This window comes from Siphateles boraxobius, unplaced genomic scaffold (genome assembly GCF_051911475.1).
Source record: "Siphateles boraxobius isolate OS27281-9 unplaced genomic scaffold, OSU_SipBor_1 26, whole genome shotgun sequence".
NCBI classification, from domain to species: domain Eukaryota; kingdom Metazoa; phylum Chordata; class Actinopteri; order Cypriniformes; family Leuciscidae; genus Siphateles; species Siphateles boraxobius.
Genome location: NW_027508876.1, coordinates 18,695,127 through 18,722,474, shown reverse-complemented (window position 1 = coordinate 18,722,474; position 27,348 = coordinate 18,695,127). Strand labels below are relative to the sequence as shown.

General features: G+C 38.0%; 2 protein-coding genes across 2 annotated transcripts in view; one reads left to right on the top strand and one right to left on the bottom strand.

Moving 5' to 3' along the window:
- fam162a (family with sequence similarity 162 member A) overlaps positions 1–27,348 on the bottom strand; it is a 155,805-nt gene that overhangs the window by 86,544 nt on the left and 41,913 nt on the right. The gene's annotated exons all lie outside the window — the stretch shown is intronic.
- vipr1b (vasoactive intestinal peptide receptor 1b) overlaps positions 1–27,348 on the top strand; it is a 62,938-nt gene that overhangs the window by 11,395 nt on the left and 24,195 nt on the right. Inside the window, exons 3-4 of the mRNA XM_077244622.1 lie at positions 7,045–7,135; positions 13,979–14,089. Coding sequence (XP_077100737.1) covers positions 7,045–7,135; positions 13,979–14,089 — 202 coding nt within the window. The remainder of the gene's footprint in view (positions 1–7,044; positions 7,136–13,978; positions 14,090–27,348) is intronic.

Below are 27,348 nucleotides of genomic sequence, written 5' to 3'. Positions count from 1 at the left end.
GAGGCGGCGACCATCTTGGCTGAGGGCTCAGGCGGCGAGGCGGCAGCCATCTTGGCTGAGTGCTCAAGTTGTGTGGCGGCAGCCATCTTGGCTGAGGGCTCAGGCTGGAAGGGATGACGTAAAGCCTTAGATCTGGCTGTGTTCCGGATCGAGTCACGACGCTCTCCAGACACCGGATGACGGTCTCCCGACACCAGATGATGGTCTCCCTCCAGTTCAGTCTGATGGTGTCTGGGAGGTCGATTTGATGGTTGAATGTGGCCCTGATCCGGAACAAGGTGCTAAGGCTCACATCATCAAGGGTGCTGATGATGGCAAGGCGGCAAAAGTCCTTGACAAATAAAAATAAGTTTTGGCTCTCCTGAGCCATGACGATCATTCTCACCCCAATGCAAATGTTTACTAATAATATAATAATACAAACAGGTACAGACAGGCAGAAGGTTCACACACACTTAGTAGGACGGAGATCAGAAACGAGACACAGCTGACAAAACTATCGAGGTAACAGGTGAGACTAAAATTTGAATATATCAGTAAAAACATTTGCAGCTCTTTTAATTGATTTTACAAAAATTTTTTTACCTTTTTTCTAAACACAACAAACAAAACTCTGTAATTTTTCATATTATCAATTGCACATGGAATGATTTCAGTTGGCCCCAAACTGTGTCACAGGAAATGCAATTTTTCTAATTGTTTACACAGCTAACACAATTGCATTAACTATTACAACTATTTTCAAAAGTAACAAACATTGTTAAACAAAAAAGAGAGAGTTAAGGAATGGGTGTAATGAAAGGAAGAGAAAGAGAAAGAGTGGATCAGGTAGAAAGAGGAGAGGAGGAGGGAGATTAAGAGAAGGAGAGGGCATATGAAGAATAGAATGGGGTAGCGATAAAGGTGAAGGAGAAGAGATGGGAAAATTGGAGGTGTTGATGTAGTGGAAAGAATAAGAGGAGAAATTGTAAGAAGACATGAACAGAAAGAAAGGGGACAGCAGGATAAAAGAGGAGTGAAGAGACGTAGAAGGTACAGACTTTCAAATGGAATCACCCTAAGTGACTATGTAATAATAATAATAACATTCAACTTCTACATTTATCAGTTTTGAGTATTTATGGACTGTATTATGATTGCTGATAGTGTACATTTCAGTTTTGAGACAGCTTTAGACTCAGGATGATTTAGGATTGTTTTCAATGGAATAAGAGCATGTATGTTAAACAATGCAACCAAACACAATGGAAGAGCCCCCCATGATAAGAATATATTCTGTGATGTTGATGGACATGCTCTGGCCTGATGTGAATTAGTGGTGTGATCAATAAAGTTCAGTGATTACAGAACTGTAAAATAGTATACGTTTGCTGCATGTTTGTGGATGTAACTGGGGAAAAAACTTATAACAAAACTCCTCATTGAATAACTTAACGATAAACGTATTTTCATTAGTGTTTTTGTGTGTAGCTATGTTATAAAATCAATAGAGAACACACATGTAGTTTTGATGATAGTAATAAATGCATTACCAGTAAAAATACAGTTCTTTATTTCGCAGTAAGGTTAGAGTGTGTTTCTTTGGCTGTGTTAATTGTTTTGAGAGCAGGGACCTGTGTTTGGAGAAATATGTCAAAATTGATTGAGAAAAACTGTAAGGCCAGTAACCACATATACTTGATATTGCTCAAAAATTAAAACACAATTTGAACAAATTCATGTATGACCACCACGCTGTTGACAAAATCAGTGTCCTTCTAAATGTAGAAAACATAAGAGAGGAGATTGGACAGTAAAATTACATACCATGACAACTGTCCAACTGCACTTAGCAATGAAACTAAAGTTCATGTCCCAATGTTACCTGATACTTCTGTTCTCCTCAACTGCAGTCATAGTAATAAAAAAAATAGTTCACTGGCAGCACATTACAGCTGCCAAAATACTGTTAAGTATTCCCAGATAGTCATGATTTTGAAATAACAGAGTGTGCCGTGGCTTCTATGCCGTAAGCAAAGTGATAAACTGAATTGCCAGTAAATGCATAAAACTGCAGTTTATAAATACTGCAGATCACCCATATGGATGGCATATGGCCTGTTTGTACTTGAGCTAACCAAAAGTGAAGCATCAATCCAGACAGTATTCAAAACAATTACATATATCACCTTTAAGTTGTAAAAGAATCTGTGTTCCTCGGCCAGCTCTGTAACACTACAATAGACGGTTTTACGGAACATCTGCCTACCAAGTTGCCATTTGTTACTTCCTCACTCTGTGCAAAATCTGCTGCTGTCTGCACTTACACTAACAGGCTTGAGCAGAGCGGCACTATTATCTGGCTCAGGAACGAGCGTAGCAGGTTCATCCCAGAGGTCAGCAGATGTTCTGATAAGTCATCTGAGGCACAGGACTTCATTATTCAGCTCAACTGTGTGTGTGTGTGTGTGTGTGTGTAACAACCCTGCATGCTGTGTTTAGTGGTATTAGTTACGGATTTGAGCTGGATCGTATTATGTTGATACCGACAAACTAAACAGTTAATATGTAAGGGATAACGTGAATCCAGCTGAAATAAACTGATTAGGTCTTGTACCAGCCTGAAGGGGTTTATTTTGCAATAATGACCTGCTGACTATCTTTTATCTTGCTTATTTTTCATCTACTTTCCAGATAAATGAAGAAATGGGCATAAAATGTTAATTTGAGATTAATTATTTTATTAGCCTACGTGATAAGAAATAAATGATGACAGAATGATACGAGAGGCATGAAACTACACAGCTATGTAGAAAATTGGTCAGTTATGCTTTTTAGTCGTCATTATATTAACCTGCAGAATGCCACGTTTGAACCATCAGAATCAAGGGATAAACATTTTTAATTGCTTAAACTAATGTAATGATGACTGATTAGTGATTACATAATCAGTACAATAAAAAAAGTATTAACTAAAAAGTACTATCTAAAAAATAATTAAATAAAAACTTTTTTTATTTGTAACATACTAACCAGATTATTTTCCATTAAAACAGCATGTAATTTCTTATATTTCTTATATTTAGTCAACCTTACTTTGTGAATTTAATGAAATTTTCTTTTTGCAAGGATTTAATGCATATAGACAGTACTGTGACCACCCATTCAGTCATGTATGTATGTATGTTTGTTTATTTATTTATTTAAACCAAAGAAATAATGCATAAATGGAAAGAAATACTTAGGATTAGTACTATAGGTCACAAATCAAACTTCATAAAAATATTAACCATATCATCCTCCATGTAAACAGCATGTACATTTCCTATATTAAGTATCTTGTCGACTTTGCTTTGTGAAACTAATAAATTATTTTATTTGCAGGGATTTAATGCATATATACAGACCTTTGACCATGAAAGGAATCGTATAGGGTATAATTGGAGAAGAATAAATATTTAAGATTCTGTACTACAGGTCACATATCAAACTATTGACTTTTGGACCCTTGATACATGTGAACCATGGTTTGTTTAAAAAATCGAATGCAAATTGTTAGAGCAATAAGACAATCTGAGCTCTAATATTGCAACACTATTTTCCTGGTGAGCCTCTCATTTGGCGTGTCATTGAGAAGCTCTGTGGTTGATGTACTGTTGCCAAGGTCTTGGTCTGAGTCATTGCATGGCCATTGTTTAGGGGACAATCCTCTGGCCTTCTGTCTCTTTCTCTCAAATGCCACTAAAAAGCTAGGCTGACATTAAGCAAATAGATCAATACTGCCCATAAAGACTGTTTAAAGGAAGAATATACTCTTTTATCAAAGCTGAAAGTGTAGTGATGACTGCCGAGACGCTTTCACAGACCTTTCAGCAACTGACTTATTTGGTGTTACTGGAGGTCTGTCTCTCCTGTTTGGAAAAAAAAAACTACTCAACTTGGTTTTCTGATCTCCAAAGATGGTCTTGTTTGCTGGTTTTAGAAGGGTTTTGAGCTCTGGATGAAAAAACTATAGCTGAACACTTGTCAGGCTGGGAGACCAGCTAGATCATCTTAAACCAGCATGGTTTAAAGTGTTTTTTGTTGAGGTTTTTTTAGCAGGATCCTAGACTTATTCAGTGAGAGATGAATTGTGTGCTGAAATTTTTGGAAATGAGCTGTTTGAGCAAAAAAAGATGTGTAAAAACACAAGGCTTGGAGTGGCTAATAACCAGCTTAGACCTGCTATCATGTTCCAAAACACAGCAATCCAACCTAAGCTGGATTTTCCAGCAGGGAATCCACTTACATAGTTGAACTCTCACAAATAATTTGAGCATAAACACAAATATGTGAGCTGAGTGTGTGCGGTTCGCCAGGAATGCATCAGAGATCGGCCCAATGCCTGACCCGCCGCTTTATTGGGTCGCTTTCACACGCTATGAACCCTGCACCTGATGAATGCGCCAACGCATAAGGAAGAATGCGCATCCGTTATCTGATGTAACTCTGAAAGGAAATATTTGAGGGAATCTGGGAGATTTATTATCAGACGAATAGCACACTATTATTATAATTTAGGCAAATCAAGGTAAACAACCTCTAAATGGCTCCTTTGTCCTACGTTTTATGGAGAAGCTAATAATCGGCATAGAAACTTCTCTAATGCAAACATGCAGTTAATTATTTGTTTCCGTGAAGCAAATTGTTACCAACCTTGACTAGCACACAGGATACATCCTTTTATACTTCAGACTGAGAAGGCAATTATTAACTGAAGATAGCTACATTTTCAGTGTTGTTTCAAGTGTTTGTTGTGTGTACTCTTCCCTTCCACTCCTAATTTTACAGTGTCTTAAGAGCTACACAAGGTCAGATGATGCAATACAAAGTATGATGGAAACTTCTGCTGGTGGGGATAAGAGGTGCATGCATGGCTGGTGATGGCGGTGAAGCAGCCTCTCACTGAGCTGACCCTATTATCCATGCACCAAAGTACCGGAGAGTGACAGCTGAAACCCAGCAAAAATAGCGTCTATATTTTCATCATCATTTCTGCTGCTCTCCTTCTAAACATTTATCTTGAAATGCAGATCTATCATTTAGATGATATTGGCAGTTTCATAGAGCAGGTAAACTTCATTGCAGGGCTCCTCTTCAAGATATTTTGAAACAGCTGTGTGCTTCTCGATGATTTTCACTTTTTCTGTTTGGAGTATGGTCAGTTGAGTTCTCAACTTTGGCCCTCGAGGTCCACTTTCCTTCAGATTTTAACTCCAACCTTGATCAAACTCACCTGCCTGTAACTTTCTAATCCTGAAAATCTATATTGGCTTGTTCTGGTTTTTCATTAGGGTTGGAGCGAAACTGGACTGGCCAAAGATGAGAACCCATGATCTAGAGCTTAAAGAGCCCATTAAAACATCTTCGACTCTTTTGTTTTTTCCCCTTTCCTTTCATTTTTTTTTCTTAAAGATTTTTGTTAGACTTTCTCCATGACTTCATTTACTTTTGCTACTTTTTAAATGCCTTTTATGTATCGATTTTTGTTTTGGTTTTATCCTTGTCACTGACCCAGGTTATGAAAAAACCTTGTAAACTATGAAAATCAATTACAAATATACATGATTAGAAAATATGTGTGAAATACACAATATGTATTTTTTATAATTATATAATTGATTTATTTAGTTGCAATATTTATTGTGTGAAATGTATTTGTTACGACTTTCCTACAGAATATTTTATTTGATTGTGTATTTAGGATACATAAAGAATGAAATTTGCTTCCGCAAGTTGAAGGATCTTGTCCAATTATTCAAAAAATGTAATTTCCATCACTGTCATTTTTTGTATATACAAGTATATAAGAATTGTATACTTGTATATACATACAGAATCCTATAATTTCATATTATAATAGAAAAAAAATATTATAAATGGTAATAATATTTCACAATATTACTGTTTTACTGTATTTTTCACCTTGGTGAGCATAAGAGACTTCTTTCAAAAACATTAAAAAAAAATTACCTGCACCTTTTCCCAACCATCATTTGTTCATAAAGGCAGTGGATGAGATTTATACTGTACATTTTTTCAATGCTTATGGCCTTGGTTAAGTGTGATTTGGCCCAAAGAGGTCTATGATACATTGAGAATCTATCGTTAGCATTTCCATTCATGTCAATGCCAGTTGCTCAGCAAGTACTGGACCCAGAAGTACTTAAAATTTAACTTTTTTTTATTTCCCAGTAACCTTATCTTGTTCTAGATCACGGATCTCTAGACTATGCCCACTCTCACATTGAAATGCACAGACACACCTGTACCCACCATATACACACACACGCACACAAATGCAGACCCACGCACACATATACCAAATCAGAAGCACGCATAGATGCTAACTCAAGACAATACGCAAAGCATCACAAACACCCACACACATATAACATTATTAACACTATTGGGATTCAGTCCTCCCTGTCCATTACACCCCTCTTCCCCGGCACCATGTCTTCATTGACCTTCTCAAGCTGTTCGTTGGACTTTCACGTTCTTATTGACCGCAGGCTGTCTGCCACTGACTGTCAGCATGAATTTGTCATCAGTAGTGGACATCAGTGAGCAATCTGACGATTACTCACTGGCCCCACGCGCCTTTTCTCCCTTACAGGCATGATATCATCTCCACAGTGCAACGGTGCTCTTTTGTCTGTGTGTCGCTAGCGTACAGGCGAGCAACGGTCTGTCATTTTGTCAGTAGGAATTGTGTATGGCAAACTAAAAGTATAATAAGTAGTTTTTAAGTTTGTGGATTTTTCAAGCAGTGGAATCTAATTCCCAGTAGGCATTTGCTGTGAATATTTAGCCACAATAAGCCCCCATGAGACTTCACGGCAATCCATAAATATGCATATGAAATGAAAGCCTTACAAGATGAAAGCTGACACCTTAAAGTAATAGACTATCCTGAGAAGAATATTGTGGTGAATCACTGAGACGAAACAGATTGAAGCTTTGAAGGCTGTGATGTGGTTAAACAACTGAAATGTGTGTTCTCTCTCTCTCTCTCTTTTGCAGGTTTGTGCTGTCCAGATGTGTGACGTGGTAAATGAAATTGAGCTGGCAAGAGCGAGGTGCGAGAATAAAACAGCAGGAAACGTCACATCAGGTGATATTTACAGTAAAATGTCGCTTTTTTGCCATTTTCACAGTCAATAAACGATTGAGGGAAACAGATGGAAGAGGAGATCACAGAAATATAATGTTTGGTGCTGAAATAGAACAAAAACTTTAAATCAACTTAGATAATTAATGTGGTTCAGATAACATAATATTTAGAGGTTCTGTTTATTAAAGCAATCTCCTTCATTGTATTAACTGAAAATTTTAATTTCAGTAAACTCAAATTTTAAGGCAACCAGGTCAAGTCTAGTCAAGTCACCCTCATTTATATAGTGCTTTTAACAATATAGATTATTTCGAAGCAGCTTTACAGTGATAATAGGAAATTAAAGTAACAGAGATTGTTTTGGCTTCACAGCATCTCTAGAATAAAGTTATTGTCCAGCTAAAGTTAGTTTTGATTGATTCACTTCTGTCGCAACGATCATTAGTTATTAACTTAGGGGCCGCTAACACGACACCGTTCTCACAGAAAACCCCTAACGCTATCCGGCCGATCACCCGTACAAAACAGTGCCTGGAAGCCCTTTTTTTATCGCTTCCGCGTAGCCACATGAACCGGAATTATCAGTAGGTAACTTACTTTTTTAAGTTAAACCAACAATAATATTTTACAGTGTAGAAGTGATATTTAGAATTTGTTTAATTGGAAAATATAACAAAAAAGTAAAAAATAAATAAGAAATATATATATATATATTTCTTATTTATTTTTTACTTTTTTGTTGTAAAACAAGCTGTGCTTGTTGTGTTCTGTTTACCGGTTTGTATTTCCACAGCATGACAGTAAGATCTTATGGTTCCTAAAGATCTAATGAACCTCTCATTTTAAAATCTTCCTGACATTTGGTATGACATCCGCTTCAAACATTACAATGCTCGTAATAACTTTCGCTAACTCTACAGTAAGTAAATCCCCCTTCACCAGCTAATCACTCTTTGACAGTGATTCCATAGAAATACACAGAGCAACCGCAAAAACGGATGTTCAAAGACAAAATTCTAAAGATGGCTGCATACTTGTTTCTCTGGCAAATAAGGTCTATATAATTAAACTCTTTAATACATTGTCATTTATTGTGTAAACTTTTATTATGTCAAATATTTGCATCTATTATGTAAACTTTTATTATGGAAAATAAATAAATAAAAACAACAATGCAAAATGCTTCATCCAGTAGAAGTACAGTTTGAAAAGTCAAAAAATTAACTGTTGTCGAAGGCTGATTACCACCATCCTCATCAATGAGATGCATCATGCCTCCAGCGTTCTGACAAATTACTGATTCAGTATTTCAGTATTCAGCAAAGGGTCCGGAGACCAGTGCTTCACACATAGATATCACGATTATACGGAAGCTCCTTTGAGGTATGAAGTGGCTTATCCTCCACTGACTCATTTTTCAGGTTGACGAGATGAACTGGCAATCAGGCATGAAAGACAATTTTTTTTTGGAGTGGAAGAAAAGTCAGACCCCCATCATGGATAGAAAGTGAAATGAATGAAAGGATCTGCTGTGCCCAAAAGCATTTCATGTAACTGTTTGAAGTGAAAGCCCTGTAGTGTGTATTGTGCATTGTTCCAAGATAGGAGATTTGTATTTTTTTCTTAGATAAAGAGCATTTCAGCATTACCAGCTAATTGATTGATTGATTTGGTTCTTAAGGTTCAAGGATGATCAGCTTGGTAGCTAATGAATCCAGAGGGAATTTTTAAACAATCCATGTAAATCTTTAAAGGTATGCAGTGACTTTTTGGTAGTTATTATTGTGGTTATATATGGATTCTTAGATATGGATGTGCAGGTTTGAATAACATGAAAGTAACAACGACATGATTTAATTTGGTGTAATGCGGGTGTAATTGACATGGTACAAAAAATACTATTGATTTGCATCAGAAGTTTCATCTAAAGTTTGTACATTGTGATCTCTGGAAAAATGGAATTTATAGTAGGTGTCATTCAGTAACCATTTTTATGCAAAGCAAAGAGACATACTATTGTCACAATCAATAGACGGAAGCAAAGATGCAAGTAACTCGTTTATTTGTAAGGTCAGAAGTAACACAGTCCAGGAACACGGGTGGGCTTGTGGCGCAGGGACTCGGTGATCAGCGTGCTGGTGCAGAGAGATGGTGAAGAATCCAGTGGAGGTGAACATCCAGACGAGACGACAACCACGAAGAAACCAAACAGGAACTCGAACCAGGACAGGACTGCAGACAGGCACACGATACACAAACACGGAGGACACCAAACCAACAATCTGACAAAGAGGGGAGAGTGTGATGAGTTTATATAGGTGAAAGAATTGGCAGCAGCTGGTGCAGGGAATGAGATCAGCTGGCAAGTTGATCAGAGTGAAATGAGCGGTAACGCCCACTCACACACGCTCACACACACACAACAACAAATACACGAGACGCGAAGAAAACAGTAAATTCATGAATCGTGACAGTACCCCTCCTCCTAGGAACGTCTCCTGACGTCCCCAGACTCCCTTACCTGTCGATTGTAATCATCAATAAGGGAGTGATCCAGGATGTCTCTAGCAGGCACCCAACTTCTCTCCTCTGGACCGTAACCTTCCCAGTCCACCAAGTACTGGACTCCGCGTCCCCTCCGCCTTGAGTCCAGAATACGATTCACCGAATATGTGGGTTCCCCTTCTACGAGTCGCGGCGGTGGGGGAACCGGGGCTGGCGGGTTAATGCGAGAATGAAATACGGGTTTGATTTTGGATACATGAAAAACGGGATGGATTCTCCTATACACTGGAGGGAGGTTAAGGTGGACTGCCACCGGACTAATGATTTTGGTGACAGTGAACGGGCCAATGAATTTGGGAGCAAGCTTATTAGAAACGGAGCGGAGAGGAATGTTCTTGGTAGAAAGCCACACTTTGGAACCGACGACGTATACGGGAGGTCTAGACCGGTGGCGATTGGCCTTGGCCTTAGTGCGCGCTCCCACTTGGAGTAGAGTCTCACGGGCTCTCGTCCAAGTGCGACGACACCTCTGGACGAAAGCGTGGGCGGAGGAGACCGCAACTTCGGATTCCAGACTAGGAAAAATTGGTGGCTGGTAACCTAGACTACACTTAAACGGAGATAGGCCCATGGATGACACTGGTAACGAATTGTGGGCGTACTCCACCATTGACAGTTATTGGCTCCATGAGGAAGGATTCTTGGAGACCAGACATGGCAACGTTCTCTCCAAATCCTGGTTGGCTCTCTCAGTTTGACCATTGCTCTGGGGATGAAACCCTGAGGACAGACTCACAGTCGCACCCAGTAATCTACAAAACTCTCGCCAAAATTTGGACACAAATTGGGGTCCTCTGTCGGAAACCACGCCTCTCGGGAGGCCATGTAACCGAAAGACGTGGTTAACGACTGTTAACGCTGTCTCCTTGGCTGAGGGTAATTTGGGCAAGGGAATGAAGTGGGCAGCCTTCGAGAACCGGTCCACCACGGTCAAAACTACCGTGTTACTACCGTGTAAACTACCGTGTTACCCTGAGAGGGTGGGAGGGCGGTGACAAAATCTAGAGCGATATGGGACCAGGGTCTGGAAGGGACCGGCAGCGGTTGAAGGAGCCCATCTGTCTCCGACGTTCGACCCGGGAGAGTCGGGAATCCACACGGAGCGCCAGTTCGATCAAACCATTGAGGGTAGTAGGTAAATCCAGTGCGTAAATCTCTCTCTGGACGCGGTCAGCCAGCCCATGCAGGAACATATCCCACTGCGCCTCCTCGTTCCACTGACACTCAGCCGCCAGAGTCCGAAACTCAATTGAGTAATTGAGTAGATCTTTCGTCCTGCTTAAGGTCTGCGAGAATCCGTGCAGCTTCTCTTCCCGCGACCGCGCGGTCAAAAACTCTCTTCATTTCGGCGGCGAGTGTCTGGAACGAGGAACAGCATGGATCCTGGTTCTCCCACACCGCTGTCCCCCATAGAGCTGCCCTCCCAGTCAGTAGCGTGAGCACAAACGCGACCTTGCTTCGTTCCTCCGCAAAGGTCCTGGGCTGCAGAGAAAAGTGCATTGAACAGCGTGTTAGGAAAGCCCTGCAAAAGTTAGGCTCACCGTTGTATGACTCGGGCACGGGTAGGCGGGGCTCTGACTGGGAGACATTCTCTGGTGGTACGGGGGGAGCGGGCGGTGGGGGTGGCGCAGTGGGAACTTGCATAAGTTGGAATCGCTGGGTGAGCTCGGACACCTCGCCACAAGAGCTTGAATAGCCCGACCCGACTCGTTCATACTCCTCTCCTGGGAATCCATCGGTGAAATGCTGGATCTGATGAATTCGTCCAAAGAAGAGGAGGTTCCACTTGCTGCTTCCATGCTTGGTCAGATCGTTCTGTCACAATCAATAGACGGAAGCAAAGATGCAAGTAACTCGTTTATTTGTAAGGTCAGAAGTAACACAGTCCAGGAACACGGGTGGGCTTGTGGCGCAGGGACTCGGTGATCAGCGTGCTGGTGCAGAGAGATGGTGAAGAATCCAGTGGAGGTGAACATCCAGACGAGACGACAACCACGAAGAAACCAAACAGGAACTCGAACCAGGACAGGACTGCAGACAGGCACACGATACACAAACACGGAGGACACCAAACCAACGATCTGACAAAGAGGGGAGAGTGTGATGAGTTTATATAGGTGAAAGAATTGGCAGCAGCTGGTGCAGGGAATGAGATCAGCTGGCAAGTTGATCAGAGTGAAATGAGCGGTAACGCCCACTCACACACGCTCACACACACACAACAACAAATACACGAGACGCGAAGAAAACAGTAAATTCATGAATCGTGACAACTATAAACTGGTACAAGATCTTTCTACTTTATAAATACCTTCGTAAAATAAGTAATGTTTTAAATAACAAAAACATGTCAATAGAGAATGATGGTAAAAGTGATACTTTTAAATATTAAACTAAAACCTCCAGTAGTTGGTGGTAAATCACTGTCTTAATGAGTGAGTCATTCATTCATTAATTCATTCATTCATTCATTAATTCATCCATCCTGTAACGAAGCAAGTCGATATTTTTTTGAATTAGTCATTGACTCTCACAATTCGCTCAAAGCCGCAGATTCGCGTTCGCGAAACACCGCTGTGTAGTGCAAGTTCTGATGGAAAATAGAGCGAACAATACTGTGTTTAAAATGTACATTGTACATCATTTAATATTACCCTTTTGTTTGTTGAACTGTTGTATAAAATTAATGTCACATTTGCAATCGTGTGGACATTTGGGAAAAATTGCATTCTTGCTCATATAATATATTATCAACATTAAAAACAACAACTCATACTGGGTATGTTTTTGTATCGAAGAGAGTTTGAGTCTTAAATTGATCTCTATGAACAGTCCGTGTCTACGAATTGGCTATTTGTTCTTCATGCCCATTTTAACAAAGGTACATTGTCAAGAATGTCAGTAATGTTGCGCGATTTGCTATCATATGCACAGTGACTATTACTTGCATTTTGCTTGCCGTGTTAGAAATACATGCTCGATTTTAATGTTATTTAAAGGTGGGATAGAATTAATGAATTAATGAATGAATAAATTAATGAATTAATGAATGGCAAAACTCGGCATTTTATTCGCGTATCCCCTGTCACTTCACGTACCCCCAGTTTAGGAACCACTGCCATAGTGCAAACACCGTTCCCTCCCCCCAAATTTTAGGTGAAAATGCCTCCATACATACTGCTGAACACATCCAAGATTGGTTTCATGAACATCAGGATGCAATCACATGCCTTCCATGAGATTCACCTAAAACTTGATCTAAGCATTGAGGTTATGTGTTGATTTTCTTTTCTTTCTTTTTTTTTTTTTTACAGGAGGTCTATTCAACAACAGTATTTGAAATTGAACTAAACCTATAGAGCTAACTTGTATTGTTTTTTGTATTTTGGGGTATTAGTGGTCAAAGCATCTACTTTTTCCTTTCAAAGTTATCTAGTCAGTGTGATTAACCACAATACTTTGGATATATTCACACGCTTATCAGATTTCAATTTAAACTGAAATCCTGAGAGGATTGAATTTACATGTCTACAATCTGTGTGCTGACCCGCCCCGCATATCCATATACCTAGTGCCTGAATGAGGTGGATTTTTAAACAGGCCGCTTGGCTCTGGAACATTCCGCTGTAGCTTGGAGAGGACAAATAAGATAAACTAGCTGTCAGTTTTCCACATTTACAGTCACGAACCAACTCACCTCGCCTCATGAATCAGACGGATGCATTCTGAGGGCATGAGGAGCGCCATAAATATTCAAAATATTACGGGTAAAGCAATAAGCTGATACCATATCTCAGTTTACTGTGCTCACAGGTGTCCAACTGAGGGATTAGGGAAGTGTGAGTTTAAGAGTCTTCATGTTACTTCCTTTAAATAAATGTTTTATTCTGTATTTATTCTCTTTAGCATTCAGTAGTTCCCTGATCATTCCAATTAAATTTCTGCAAGTGAAGAACAAATTTATACTTAAATTATGTATTATGCATGGTATTGTCTCAGACAGCATGTTGAAGCTGCTCAGGCCGCCATTTTTTCCCACTTCTTGGAAAGCGATGAAATAGTCAAAACATCCAGTACCAAACGGTGTACAAACGGTGAACAGTCCCGATGCTGATACTGGTGAAATATTAGCACTTCTGGAAGGAGTCTCAGCCAATCAGATTCAAGGACCAAAACTAACTTATGTATATAAGACATACACTTAAAACCTAATTGTGTGTTTTGCCTTTATACAGCAGGGTTATACTGAGTTAATGCTGTACTTTATTCTTTTGCCAGGCTGCAAAGGAATGTGGGATATTATCGCTTGCTGGCCATCAGCCAAAGTTGGGGAACATGTGGTTATTCCTTGTCCAAATTACTTCAGACACTTCTCTGATCATCATGAGGGTAAGTTGAAATCACCATCAAAACCTTTGATGAACGTCAAGGCATTAAGCAACAGTTGTAACTCCTGAAGAAAAGTGTAACGTGTATTTTATTATCTTGTCAGTCGCTGTCATGGGCTGTCACTTTGCTGCAAAACTAAAAGTTTAGAGGCACTTCAGTTCAGTACTCCCACGCACTCACTGGAGTAGTTTCTTTGATATCAGACTTCTCAAGAAAACTGGTAACTCTAAAATGAGCACTTCCTTGTCAGAACGTTAAAAATGCAGATATTACAACCGAAGGTTACATTTTACATGCAGAGCCGCTGCTTTGAGTGGATGCAATGGGTAATTCATTAGGAGGCAAATCAGACCCATTGATTGAGTATGTACGTGCCATTAGGTCACGCTTGTTTATCTGATAATTCTGTCTCAGCCACATCTCACCAGAAATGATTAGTTAAACTCTTTAAAAGTCTGCAGAATACTAAGTTCAACAGAGTCACACAACACACTTTTTTTTTAATTGCATTGGAGCAAGTTAAACAAAGGATGTCTTAGTTCAAAGTTCTATAAATTTATATTTATTTATTTTTTAGAATCGTTCATTTCTTTACAAATAAACCTTTAAGTTTTACATACCATATTATTTGTGTAACACCTGTCTGTGGTCACTGGTGAAAATCTGGGTTTTGGAAATGAATCAGAAAGCTGTAGGATTTTGAAAAAAGAAACATAAAAACACTCAATTTATTATTGATTATTATAACAATTATAATATTATTATTATTATAACACTCAACTTGATATGATTATAATTGGTATGATAATTTGTAAAGGCAAAGTGAATGTTATTTATACCGGTAGTCTCAGAATTTTGAATCCCACTGTAAATTGCTCTATTGTAGATTAACTGTCGAATACACTAATTAACATTCATTAAAATCTGCAATGATGTAGATATGTTTAGGTTTGCAAAAATGTCAGTGTGTAATGCAGAATGTGAATCAGTACAAGGAAACCGATGTCGATTCCATATAGTGGAATTACAGCCTCTGTGTTGGAGGATGTAAAGTGTTTCTGCAATGATGAAAGAGGGCTGAAAAAGGAGAACGCATCTCCTTTGTTTCAGGCAATTTTTTTCCACACTGAACACTTCAGGAATTACCATTTTTGATTTTATTTTCTGTTCATTCATGCAGCAGCTATGTAGTGGTTTATGTAGAAAATGGGCAACATAAAGGATTTGGTTTATATTGGCACCAAATAATATTTGTGAGTTTAAAGTACTTACAAATCATTTGCAAACTATTAGTTTATAGTTAATTTATAGTTAATATATTGTAGTCTCTATATTGGTAATATATTAATAGGCTATATACAAATAGTGAGATCTTCAACACTGTGTCACTGTAGTTAACAAATTATTATTGTTTAATTAGCTCATACATGTAAAGAGTTGGATAATGTTTTTATGCTTTGTTAACAACTTATTGACTGTAAATAGTTCTCACTTCAGAATAGGTCACAGAAAATGGGGAACAATGTCATTAACCCTTCATAAGGCACTAATTTAAATATTTGGAAATTCTAAATTTTAACCACAGAAAGCTAATGGGGGATGTTAAAGGACATTTAAACAAAACAAAAAAATGTCTTAATTTTTTTCATCTTTGCATTGCAAATCAAGGTCAATGAAGTTACCATATATGAGCACTTGCCTGTCTAGGGTAAAATAAATTACCGAGAGTGAATTAAAAAAAAAAAATGACACAAACACACACAAACTGCAAGGAACATTTATTTATTATAGGCACAAACTGCAAGGAACATTTATTTAGAGACATCTCTGTCTTGAGGTACTGATACTGGCATCTTGTGGAGGGTGCGCTGGGAGTACAGGGTCCGGGGCCCTTTCCTAAGGGCTATCCAGTCCCTGTACGACCGGAGCAGGAGCTTGTTTCGCATTGCCGGCAATAAGTCAGACTTGTTCCCGGTGCATGTTGGACTCTTGGCAGGGCTGCCCTTTGTCGCCGGTTCTATTCATAATTTTTATGGACAGAATTTATAGGCGCAGCCAGGGGCCGGAGGGTGTCAGGTTTGGGGACCACACGATTTAATCTCTGCTGTTTGCGGATAATGTTGTCGTGCTGGCCCTATCAAGCCAGGACCTTCAGCATGCACTGGGATGGTTTGCACCCGAGTGTGAAGCGGCTGGGATGGGAATCAGCACCTCCAAATCTAAGAACATGGTTCACAGTCGGAAAAGGGTGGCTTGCCCACTTCATGTTGGTGGAGAGTTCCTGCCTCAAGTGGAGGAGTTCAAGTATCTTGGGGTCTTGTTCATGAGTGAGGGAAGGATGGAACGGAAGATTGAACACGGATCGGTGCAGCTTCTGCAGTAATGCGGTTGATGTACCGATCTGTCGCGGTGAAGAAGGAGTTGCAAGCCGAAGCTCTCGATTTTCCAGTCGATCTACATATTCAGTAATTAAAATCAATTCACACAGAACTAGGCCTCACACTAACAATAAGCACCTGTGTATGCCATTTAACTATAATTAAAAAAAACATACATTCATAAGGCATATGTCTAAAAATGGACACTTGCTAGTCTTAGGTAAACGGGGCATATGATCAAATATGTTGCATTTAGTTTTCAGCCAAACATTAAGCTAATTTTTACAAATGCTATGCAAATAACAACAATCTTAATCTTTAACACAACTATTCAACCAAATTATTTTGTGAGTTACATCAACTTACCATGTTTAGTTATGATGTTTTTACTATAGCTGTGGGAGAAGGCAGTTTCAAAAAAGCAATATTTATGATTTCTGCAAGATGGCTGTGATTGAGGTGCTCCAGGCCACTGCTGATTGGTCAGATGCCTTGATGTCAATATCTGTCAGATAGCTTGATCTCCCCTGATTGGCTGAGAGAAAACCACATGACTCTAGAACTCCAAATGGAGGCAGGGGGAGGGCATTTTGAATGTGTGCGGAAGTGACTAAATATGGTTACTTGCCTCATAACCAACCTTTATTAGACATTTACTGCATTAGTACTTGAAATGGTCCTTTAAAAAATGAAATATGTATATAATATATATATATATATATATATATATACATTACGCTTATGGAGAGTCCTTGTAAACCACATATGCCAACATGTGTGTGTGCTTAATGTATTTGTAAACATTTTAAGGAACACTGAATATGAATGCCAACAATGTCCAATAAAGGTTTGTTTAAAGCTCTTAATTAATGGCATTTTTTTCTATTTAACGTGACCTATTCTAAAGTAACAACTACTTACTCCTAATAACCAATGAACAATTCCTTTAGGAGTTAATTAAACAATAATAATTGTGTTAATTACAGTGAAAATGAATGGAGAACTCACTATTTGTATATCCTGTTAATATATTAACAATGTAGAGACTACAATATATAAACTATAAATAAACTATAAACTAATAGTTTTTTAATCATTTGTAAGTACTTTAGTATACTTATTATAAAGTGTTACCATTATTTGTTATTAACTAGCATCAGTTATATTTCTTCTAATGTAAATTAGAAAATCATATACTGATAAATATACATTAATGCCAAGGTCTCTGGAAAGAGGTTTGGTTAAGAGATATTTACATTCCACTTGGTCGAGTGAGCAGTCCGATGGCGGTGACTTCTTCCACTATGTGCTGGGTTACAATGCAGGGAGGAAAGGAGATGGAATCTGTTTCAACAGCCTTGAACACAAATCTCTGTGGGATACTGATCTCCTGCAGCACCAAAACGGGTCCTAAAATCTGGAACGCGCAGATGAGGCCCTGAAGTAGGTGCAATCTGGAACACACAGACGAAGGTACCTTGAAGTGAAGGTCTACTCTCCTAAGCTTAACCTTGTTGTAAGTGGTCTTTATGTCTTTTGGCTTTCTGGACCAGAGACTTAGTCAATACACTTTTGTCTGTCTGGTATTGAGACTCAGGACATGTTGTAATCGTTACCGTCTCGCTGGACGAAGACTCTGAACGTATGTTTGATGATGCCTCTTTCCTCACAGATTGAAAGCTCATGGTCGTATCTGTTTTAAGATTTCCAAACATAGTTATGAATGGTTTGGATTGATCATTGCGGCATACCTTCGTTTCAGCCACCGCTCTTGCATCCTAAAAGTCCTAACAAGTTTTTATGGCGGTTGGCTTAAACCTTTAGGGCAGAAACTGCATGTGGACCAATGAGAAGTCTTGTCTTTCCTGTGCTTGAGGTATCAGTTGTCCTAGCATCCTTATCTGATGGTGTTGGACATTTGTATGTGCTAGTCCAGATTCGATCCAATCGAAAGGTAGCAAACATTTCTCCACCGTTGCAGTGAGAGAGGGGCCCTGCCATAAAACTGGGCCCTGGAATATGCTGTCCCTATGATTCTTGTCATAGTCTTTCCCTTCGTCTAGGAGAGAGGTTAAAAATCACTGCTGTGTGAGAGAGTTTTCTTGCCAGTTACATTTCTAGGCCAAATGCCATTTATTTATAGATATTGCTTTTCAAATTTTCCCAAATCCAATCTTAAAATGTGAAAATCCACCATAAAAAGTACTTAGTATATAACTTAAATGGTCCAAACAAAAAGTGAAATATCATGACTTACACAATTACGCTCCTAATTAGTTTTTTCCTAAAGTTTCGAAAAACTTGACCGCAGTGTCAGTGAAAAGCTATTGGGATGAAATTTGTGTAATGTGTGAAGAAGTAATATCACTGTAAAGAGTATATTCAGTTTTGGTTTCATTTTTACTGTGTTCTGTTTTCCCTGTTCAGGGGTACATTTCCCAAAGCCAACTATGGTTGCAATTTCTGTCGTTACCAATAGAGTTCAAAGGAACTTGCGACCATAGTTGGCTAACGATGCTTTTGGGAAACGCACCCCTGGTTTGCCTGTGTTCCCTAGTTAGTCTCCTTGGTTTTGCATGATTAGTCACCTGTTCTTTTTTTTATCTAGTTTTTAACTATTAATCATAATTTAGTAGATTTAAGCAGTATTTTTTCAAATTATGCACAAGTTTTTTAATTATTATGGTGGAGTTTTTTTATATGATTTTTATGTGATTACAGGTTTTAATATGATTTTTGCATGGCTTAAATTTTCTTTAAAGGTGCAGTAGGGGATTTATGAGAAACGCTGTTGAAAATGTAAATCAACACCTGAACAAACAACTTAACCCTCTGGGGACTAAGCCCTTTTTGGTCCATTATCTCTATTTTTACATTTGGGCTTATAAACCATATGTAATGGAGATGGAACACTATGTGTTTGGTATCTATTGATTCAGAAGACCCTAGGTTAACATAAGCATGCATGTAATGTGTTTATAAAGGAATTAAGAGTGAAAAACGTACAATAAACTAGAGAATTTCAAAAACGGAAATGAGATTTTTGTCATTTATTTCTGAAAATCACACAACAATAGTGAACAGTTTTTGAACAAAAAATATATTTGTCAAAGCCTTTGCTTGACAGACATGTGTAATTGTTAAATAAAATGTGTAAATAACAATGAAAAATGTAACTTTATTTACAAATAGTCCCAGGCGTTTTTCTTAGGAATGCTTAGAATTTTCTAAACAATGCTTTCTCCTCGTCACTCTCCAGTAATTGTTCCAGAGCTTGTTCCACCGTAAATCGTTTACTGCTTGCCATCATAAAAGTGCTAAAACAATAAATAATGCTATCATTGTATGAATATTTGCTAGATGTCTGTTCTGAGTATGTATGCTGAAAAAGAATTGTGTTTGTACATAATCCTGGCCATGTAAACAGGAGAAAAAACAAAGTGGATCGGACTGATCGGATTTGTAGAAAGAGAGATAGCTGAGATATAACCAAAGAGGAAAAGGTCAGAGGAATATAATTTGAAGAAGAAGGGTCAGGCAAGAGCTATGATCCACATTAGTATTGAAAAAGCTTTCCAGCGCTGGAGAGACGTTGGAGAGCTGTTAGTGTGTTGCATAGCTTGTTAATTTTTTGGTGTGCGGAGCAATAAAGGGAGGGGTGTGTTTGTTTGGGTGTCCGTTTCAAATATCAACAGGACTTCTCAGAAATCGCTTACTGCACCTTTAAGTTTAGCTTATAAATATATCAAACTGTTCTTACTTATTACCTGATCACCTCTTTTTCTCACACAAGAATAAACAAGTGCAGCCAGTTTGTTTCTGTATGAAGGTGTATTGCTGAGGTATTCATGGAGGTGCTCAACCTCAACATTTAATTAAGCAAGGCTTTTGCTAGTCTTACACTTTTTATGTCATTTAGTCCTCTTAGGAGTGCTTAATTAATGAATGTTTGATTAATGATGCATAGTATGCCACTGGAGTTTTTTTAGTGCCCATATTTATATCACAAATCATTAGTTCATTCAATCATCTGACGGAAATGCTTGTTTCATATGCAGCAGAGGGTGAAGGTGGCCATGTTTGAGTGCTGAATATAAATGAAAACACATTTATTGATCTTTCTCCAAAAAGGATCAGTCATGCCTTTCGTAACTTAAATGACTCCCCACAGCCAGATAGTGAAGCTCTTCTGGTGCTTCCTTGTAATCGGATGAGGTTATTTTTAGCAACAGAGTACAATTGAAGGAAAAAGAACAGAGTTGCCATCTGAGCCCTGATTTGCAGACGTATTGCTGTGAAGTTCTGAGCAGTGTATAAACTCTCACCTCACTGGCTCCTATAGTAGCAGGGTACTGCAGCTGCACTCCGATGAACAGGGTCCCTATATGCAGTGTTCACTGCTCCCTAAAAATCTGAGCAGGGAATATCTGTAGAAGTTTACTTCAGTTGAAAAAATTCAAAAAGTTTAATTTTTTTTTGAATGACTTTCAATGTCATCAAACTTAAGGCAGATTAAGCTGTATCAGTCTCAGTCTTATTTTGACATAAAAATACTTACATTTAAATAAATAACTATTAAATACATAGTAAGTATAATTATAGATTATAGAATATAATATATGCTTTATAAAAACAATATATATGTATAAACACCATAAATATATACAGTACATTGAGACACATTTCACAATTCAAATCAATTCCGATTCACAGGCTTGCACAGGCCGATTTTGATTCAGTCTGATATATATCAGTTAAAGTAGGTGTACATTTTTCTCAAGGAAAAAATCTATCATATTATATTTTTATATATATATATATATATATATATATATAATATGTGTGTATGTGTATGTGTGTGTGTGTGTGTGTGTGTGTGTGTGCGTGTGCGTGCGTGCGTGTGTGTGTGTGTGTGTGTTAATTCATATCATTTGTCATACTTAAAGGCTCTAAATGTAGTTCTACCAGAAAGACTCAGGAGGCAAAATACCATAACAAGTATACATTTATTAACAGCCCAGCAAGCGAATATTATGATATGAAGTTCTTTGGCGTAGGCCCCGTCCATAGCTCGTAATCCGAAGGGTACGGAATCTGCATTTCCTGCATGAAGACGAAGGCAGGGGCGCAGCCGACCACCTGAGAGGTATTCTGAAGGGACCATCCTGGTGGTGGTGGGGAGGATGGAAGGGAAGGGACCATCCTGGTGGTGGTGGGGAGGATGGAGAGGAAGGGACCATCCTGGTGGTGGTGGGGAGGATGGAAGGGAAGGGACCATCCTGGTGGTGATGGGGAGGATGGAAGGGAAGGGACCATCCTGGTGGTGGTGGGGAGGATGGAAGGGAAGGGACCATCCTGGTGGTGGTGGGGAGGATGGAAGGGAAGGGACCATCCTGGTGGTGGTGGGGAGGATGGCGGTAAATGGAAGTGTCAGCATCTGCGAACTCAGACATGTGTAAGTACCGATCTTTTATACTACAAGTATTAGAAAACGATTGGGTAGATGAGAAGGTAATAAGTGACGTAACAATTGAGTCTTCCCAGCAGAACTTACGCTAAAGCTTTCATTTATATATTTTGATGTTTGCAATGATTAATAAAATAAAAGTGATCTTGTTCATTTACAGCATGAATGTTTTCCCTATCTTGTGAGCTTGATATTTTCATATAATATTATGGAAACCAAACCTGAAGTGATTTACTTTGGGTAAAAACATTGAACCTTTTCATCACATTTATTGTAGCCAAATTTTGTGTTCTACTTTTTTTGTGGTTTGCAGAGACTGCTGACTTAATTTCCACTTCCTGTGAAGTGATGTATTGTTTCCTGCCATTTGAACTGAACATTTACTCTGCTTATGATGTGGAAGCTCAAAATATTTGAATATCCTGCACATGGAACATACTGTACTGGTGCTATACTGCTGAAATACTATTCAGGAGCAACATCTTTCATTTAAGTCCCACACATTTCTAATGGATTTTCATTTAAAGCATACGCAGTACAATGCTCTCTCTGAATGGGAAAGGACAGATTAGGCTTTACAGAATGATAAAAGTCTGTCCGTAGTTCAATACTGAAGATTAATGTGACATTCTGGATTTGCTTCATGGGATCTCTGTGGCTTATGACAAAGCCGGAGGTCCACTGGAATAATGTGTGAGGATGGATATATTGCGTGTGGGTGTTTGCACACGTTGATAAATGTGAGAGGGTTGGCGTCAACCTTACATGACAAACAAAGCTTACACCAAAAGCCAAGAGTAAACATCCCCTTCAAAAATATTACACAAGCCTTCAGGTGCTGGTAACGTGTTTGTATAAATTCAATGTATTAGAATTAGTAGATTTTAATCCATGTCTTTTGGATAATCTCAACAATATGCATATCAGATAAACCATATCAGGTATAAGATGGATTAGTTTATAGTAGTGGTTCTCAAACTTTTTCCGTCATTCCCCACTTTGGACAAGGGGGGATATTCAAGCCCCACCTGCCCCCATCGCCCCAACACAATGCTAATGAAATACGCAACAAGCTTAAAATGTTCCAATTTATTGAAGTAACAAGTAGTATCAGTATAGTAACAAGTTGTATCTAAATACAAACTAACTATCTACATCAAATAACAGCAAGTTCAAAAATAAAGAAAATAAAAGTGCAGCTGTGTCATAACTTGCATGAAATTCAAAAATAGAGAAAATAAAAGTGCAGTTGTGTCAAAATTTGTATCAAGTTCAAAAATAGAAAAGAAATAAAAGTGCCACTCGTCATAGCATCAGCACCCCCTTGTTGGGGGCTCTGGACTATAGTACTTAAAAACGTGAAATATTTTTTTTTTAAATATATATTATGTATATTAAAATAGACATAACATACTGTGTTTGATATGGGATTAAAATGATGGGCAGTGTATAAGATATAAACTAATAATTAATTATTTTAATATTCCTTTGTTCCGATCAGAGCATGTGTGCGGAGAGCGCATTTCTGAATATTCCTCCGCTCGCTTAGGGTTGCGCCCTTAACACAGAATGGCCTGCTGGTTCGACAATATGTGGAATAAGGGCTGTCTCCGACTAAAGGTTTTTTCTAGTCGACTAGTAGTTGTTCATTTAAGCCATTAGTGGACAAATTGCCCGTTTATATTGATTTAATTACTTAAATAGGCTATACAGGATAATGAGCGTTATATTGCCGCACTCAAGCGCATGAGCGCACGCATAAAGCTTGCCACAAAGAACCGGCAAAAGTAATGATTATGAATATGTAAAAAACTGGTGTTTTCTGTGTCACTGCAAAGATGAAGTTGACGATGCGGACTCGCCATCAACGAATAAAGATATAAAGGCATAAAAAGGAAAATTTCCTCCCGTTTGGCGCGCCCCACCTGTCACGTCTCTGTTCCCCACCAGTGCCACTTTGGGAACCGCTGGTTTTTATAGCAAGTGAAAAATAATCTTAATTCTACATGTTAATACCTTTCATTATTAATGCATTAATTTATTTAAATCAAGGCTAAAATATTGACTAATAATTACGGAAAGTGTCTCCGATGATTCAGATGTTGTGTGGTGTGCTATTAGATTATGGGAATGAGATTTTGCATTTAAAAAATTTCGAAAGATAAATTATCGTCTTTTCTGATAATGTTTTGAATGTTCTGACTGCTTAATTTTTTTTCCTCTCTAGATTAGTGAGGTACCACTGAACTTCTGATCGAATTATCTGCAGTTTTAAGTAGTCTACAAATTACTTTTAGTTTATAATATCCTGTATCTTACAATAGCTTCACCTTTACTGATTCATAATTTTTTCAGACTGCTGTTTTATTCTTATTGCCTGATATAGTGGACCGTATAATTATCAGTAACAGAAACACTTTAATTGATGTTAATCACAAGTTAATATTGAACCATATTAAATCAGGTCATTAATCATTGCAGAGTTGATTAATCTGTTGATAAATTTAATATTGGTGCTTTCCGTCAATTCATTTATTTAGGTCTGTTTTTTTTAATGAGCCAATTAACCAATCAACTTGCTGACACAGAAACCTTCAAGTTCAACCTGCTTTTGCAGCCTTGACATTCTGAAGCTGTGTTTAGTACTTACCATTATTAACTTTTTATGCTGCATCTTTCAAATGAAAAATAAACAAATCAATACATATTAAAGGAACAATACATCTCTCAGCAGGTTATTAGAGAAACATAAGCCTATTGACAAAAACAAATGTCACAATGTCTTCTTTGGTTAATTAAAAGAGAGATAAAACATAATTTTCTTAATATTTGTATCTAGAGTTAGAGTTATCAATGGTTTATTTAAATGTCCACACAGGCGGTGAATGTAGAAGAGAGGGAAAGATTAGCAATTTGTTTATTTTGACATGTACATGTAATGATGTACAGATTTACAGATTTGTATTTTTTATCCAATTGTTTAGTCAGTGGGGCTAATCTAAACATTACAATGGCCAATAAATGGCCAAATAGACCTTTTTATCATTTCCCTTATTTAACCTTCTTCAAATTAAATCCAGTGTATTATTTGCCACTTGCAAGTTTTTGGTGGGGAAAAAGTAAAAAATTCCATTAATTGAGTTAATTTACCAATAAGTCTTTCCAACAGTTGGAAAACATGTCATAATGTACTTGTGAGTATGATTCATTCAGCAGTGGACATCATTGTTATGTCTAAATGGAGGTCACTGCCTGTCGGGGCAGGCACAGGTGGTCTTTGTGCCTAGATTTGATGCATTTAAGCTGTTTCTGCTGGCATTTGTTCCTTTTGTAAAGTTTTTTTTTTAAAGTGTGTTTCAATTTGAGTGCTCTATTGTATGCCTATTCTATTTTCAGTTTGCAATGTTAAGAAACCTCATTGCTTCTTTTTTCATTAATTCAGTCACAAGACACAAGAACTCATGCACCTAAAGTCTTTTTAATTCAAGCCTGAGTAAAAATGGTTGGCTTGTTTCAGATCAATGTGTGACATTGTAACACAGGATCCGCTATCAATTCACTGAGGAGGAATTAAGTGGCCTTCCTCCTGAAATATACATCATATTTTTCAAAGTCTGTGGACCATGAGACAATTCTCTCTCTAACACTCTTGTAGTGGGATACCCACATCTAGTCATTGAATGCCCCATAGATAGATATATATCGTTATAGATTATGGTATATAATCCAAGATAAATTTTCTCATAATCAATTGAACACTAGTCTTAACAAATCAGATAACTATCCAATCAGTAGAAACACAAGAAGTAATCAGGTGGAAAAAGGCCCTAATATATAAATATATAAAAGGTTTTGTGAATTGGTCAATCTTAAACTGTTCTCTCTCTCATATGTTGCATTGGAAAGCCTGACTCATTCTTGTGAATTGGTCAATGTGAATAATTCATATAAATTAACAGATTTATATGAATAAAGACTCATAAAGACTCACAAAAGTGAGTAAAGTTATTTTTCACAAAAAATAATTCACGAATTTAAATACCTATAATACTATGTACTGTTTTTTAATTGGTTGTGTAAATTAGGATGTTTTTGTTGTATTTAGTAAAAATTCACCAGTATAAGTTTTACTCTGTCAAACTGTCAGGGTAATTTTTGTGAGAGCAAAATGATGAAATTCCAACAAATATTAGATTTTTTTAATGCTGGCTGTGGTAATGAAGTGTACGACGTAGGAAATACTATAACAACCAGTCTTTAATATCACACTTATGAAATAACAGGAGAACTCAGGAGTATCAGCTAACACAACCACTTGTCTCACTTATGAAATAACAGGAGAACTCAGGAGTATCAGCTAACACAACCACTTGTCTCACTTATGAAATAACAGGAGAACTCAGGAGTATCAGCTAACACAACCACTTGTCTCACTTATGAAATAACAGGAGAACTCAGGAGTATCAGCTAACACAACCACTTGTCTCAAAGACAAAAGAAATAAGGAGAACTCATGGCTTAAATACAGTTGTAATCGAAATTATTCAACCCCCATTGCAAATCAGGCTTATTGGCAAATTGTACAGACTTTGATCTGTTTGAAGTGAACAAATCAAACAAAAGTCATTGAAATAGCTCAATATAACAAATGTTTCAAGTGGTTTCTCCAAATGTAACTTAAAATGCAACTTTTAATGACATCTGCAGTCTCAAAATTATTCATGCCCTTCATGGCAAGCATATTTAGTACTTAGTAGAACACCCTTTTGCTGTTATGACCTGCTACAAACGAGATGTAGCTATAACCAGACACCAGCTTCTGGCAGCACTTTTTAAAGAATCTTAGCCCCTTCCTCATGAGCAATGGCCTGCTGTTCATTAATATTCTTGGGTTTGAGTGCTGCAACCGCCTTCTTCAAATCCCACTAGAGATTTTCTAAGTCAGGTGACTGTGATGGCCACTGTAGAATCCTCCAAGCCTTGGTGGAATTTGAGGTATGCTTGGTATCATTGTCCTGTTGGAAGGTCCAAGCTTCAGTTTCCTCACTGACGGCATGACGTTTTCTCAGAGGATTTCCTGATACTTCAATGAATCCATATTGCCTTCCACACGCTGCAGGTTTCCAGTGCCAGAGGATGCAAAGCAGCCCCAGGGCATCACCGAGCCCAACCATGCTGAACTGTTGGCAGAATGTTCTTTTCAGCATATGCTTCTTTCTTCTTCCTACAGACATACCACTGATCCATAGGGACAAAAAGTTACAGTTTTGCTTCATTACTTCACAGAACAGAATCCCAAAATTTCTTTGGCTTATTTATATGATTTTGAGCAAATTGGAGCAGACTTTTCTTGTGCTTTTGGGTCAGTGGTGGTGTACATCTTGGAGTTCTAGCATGGAAACTGCATGCGTTTA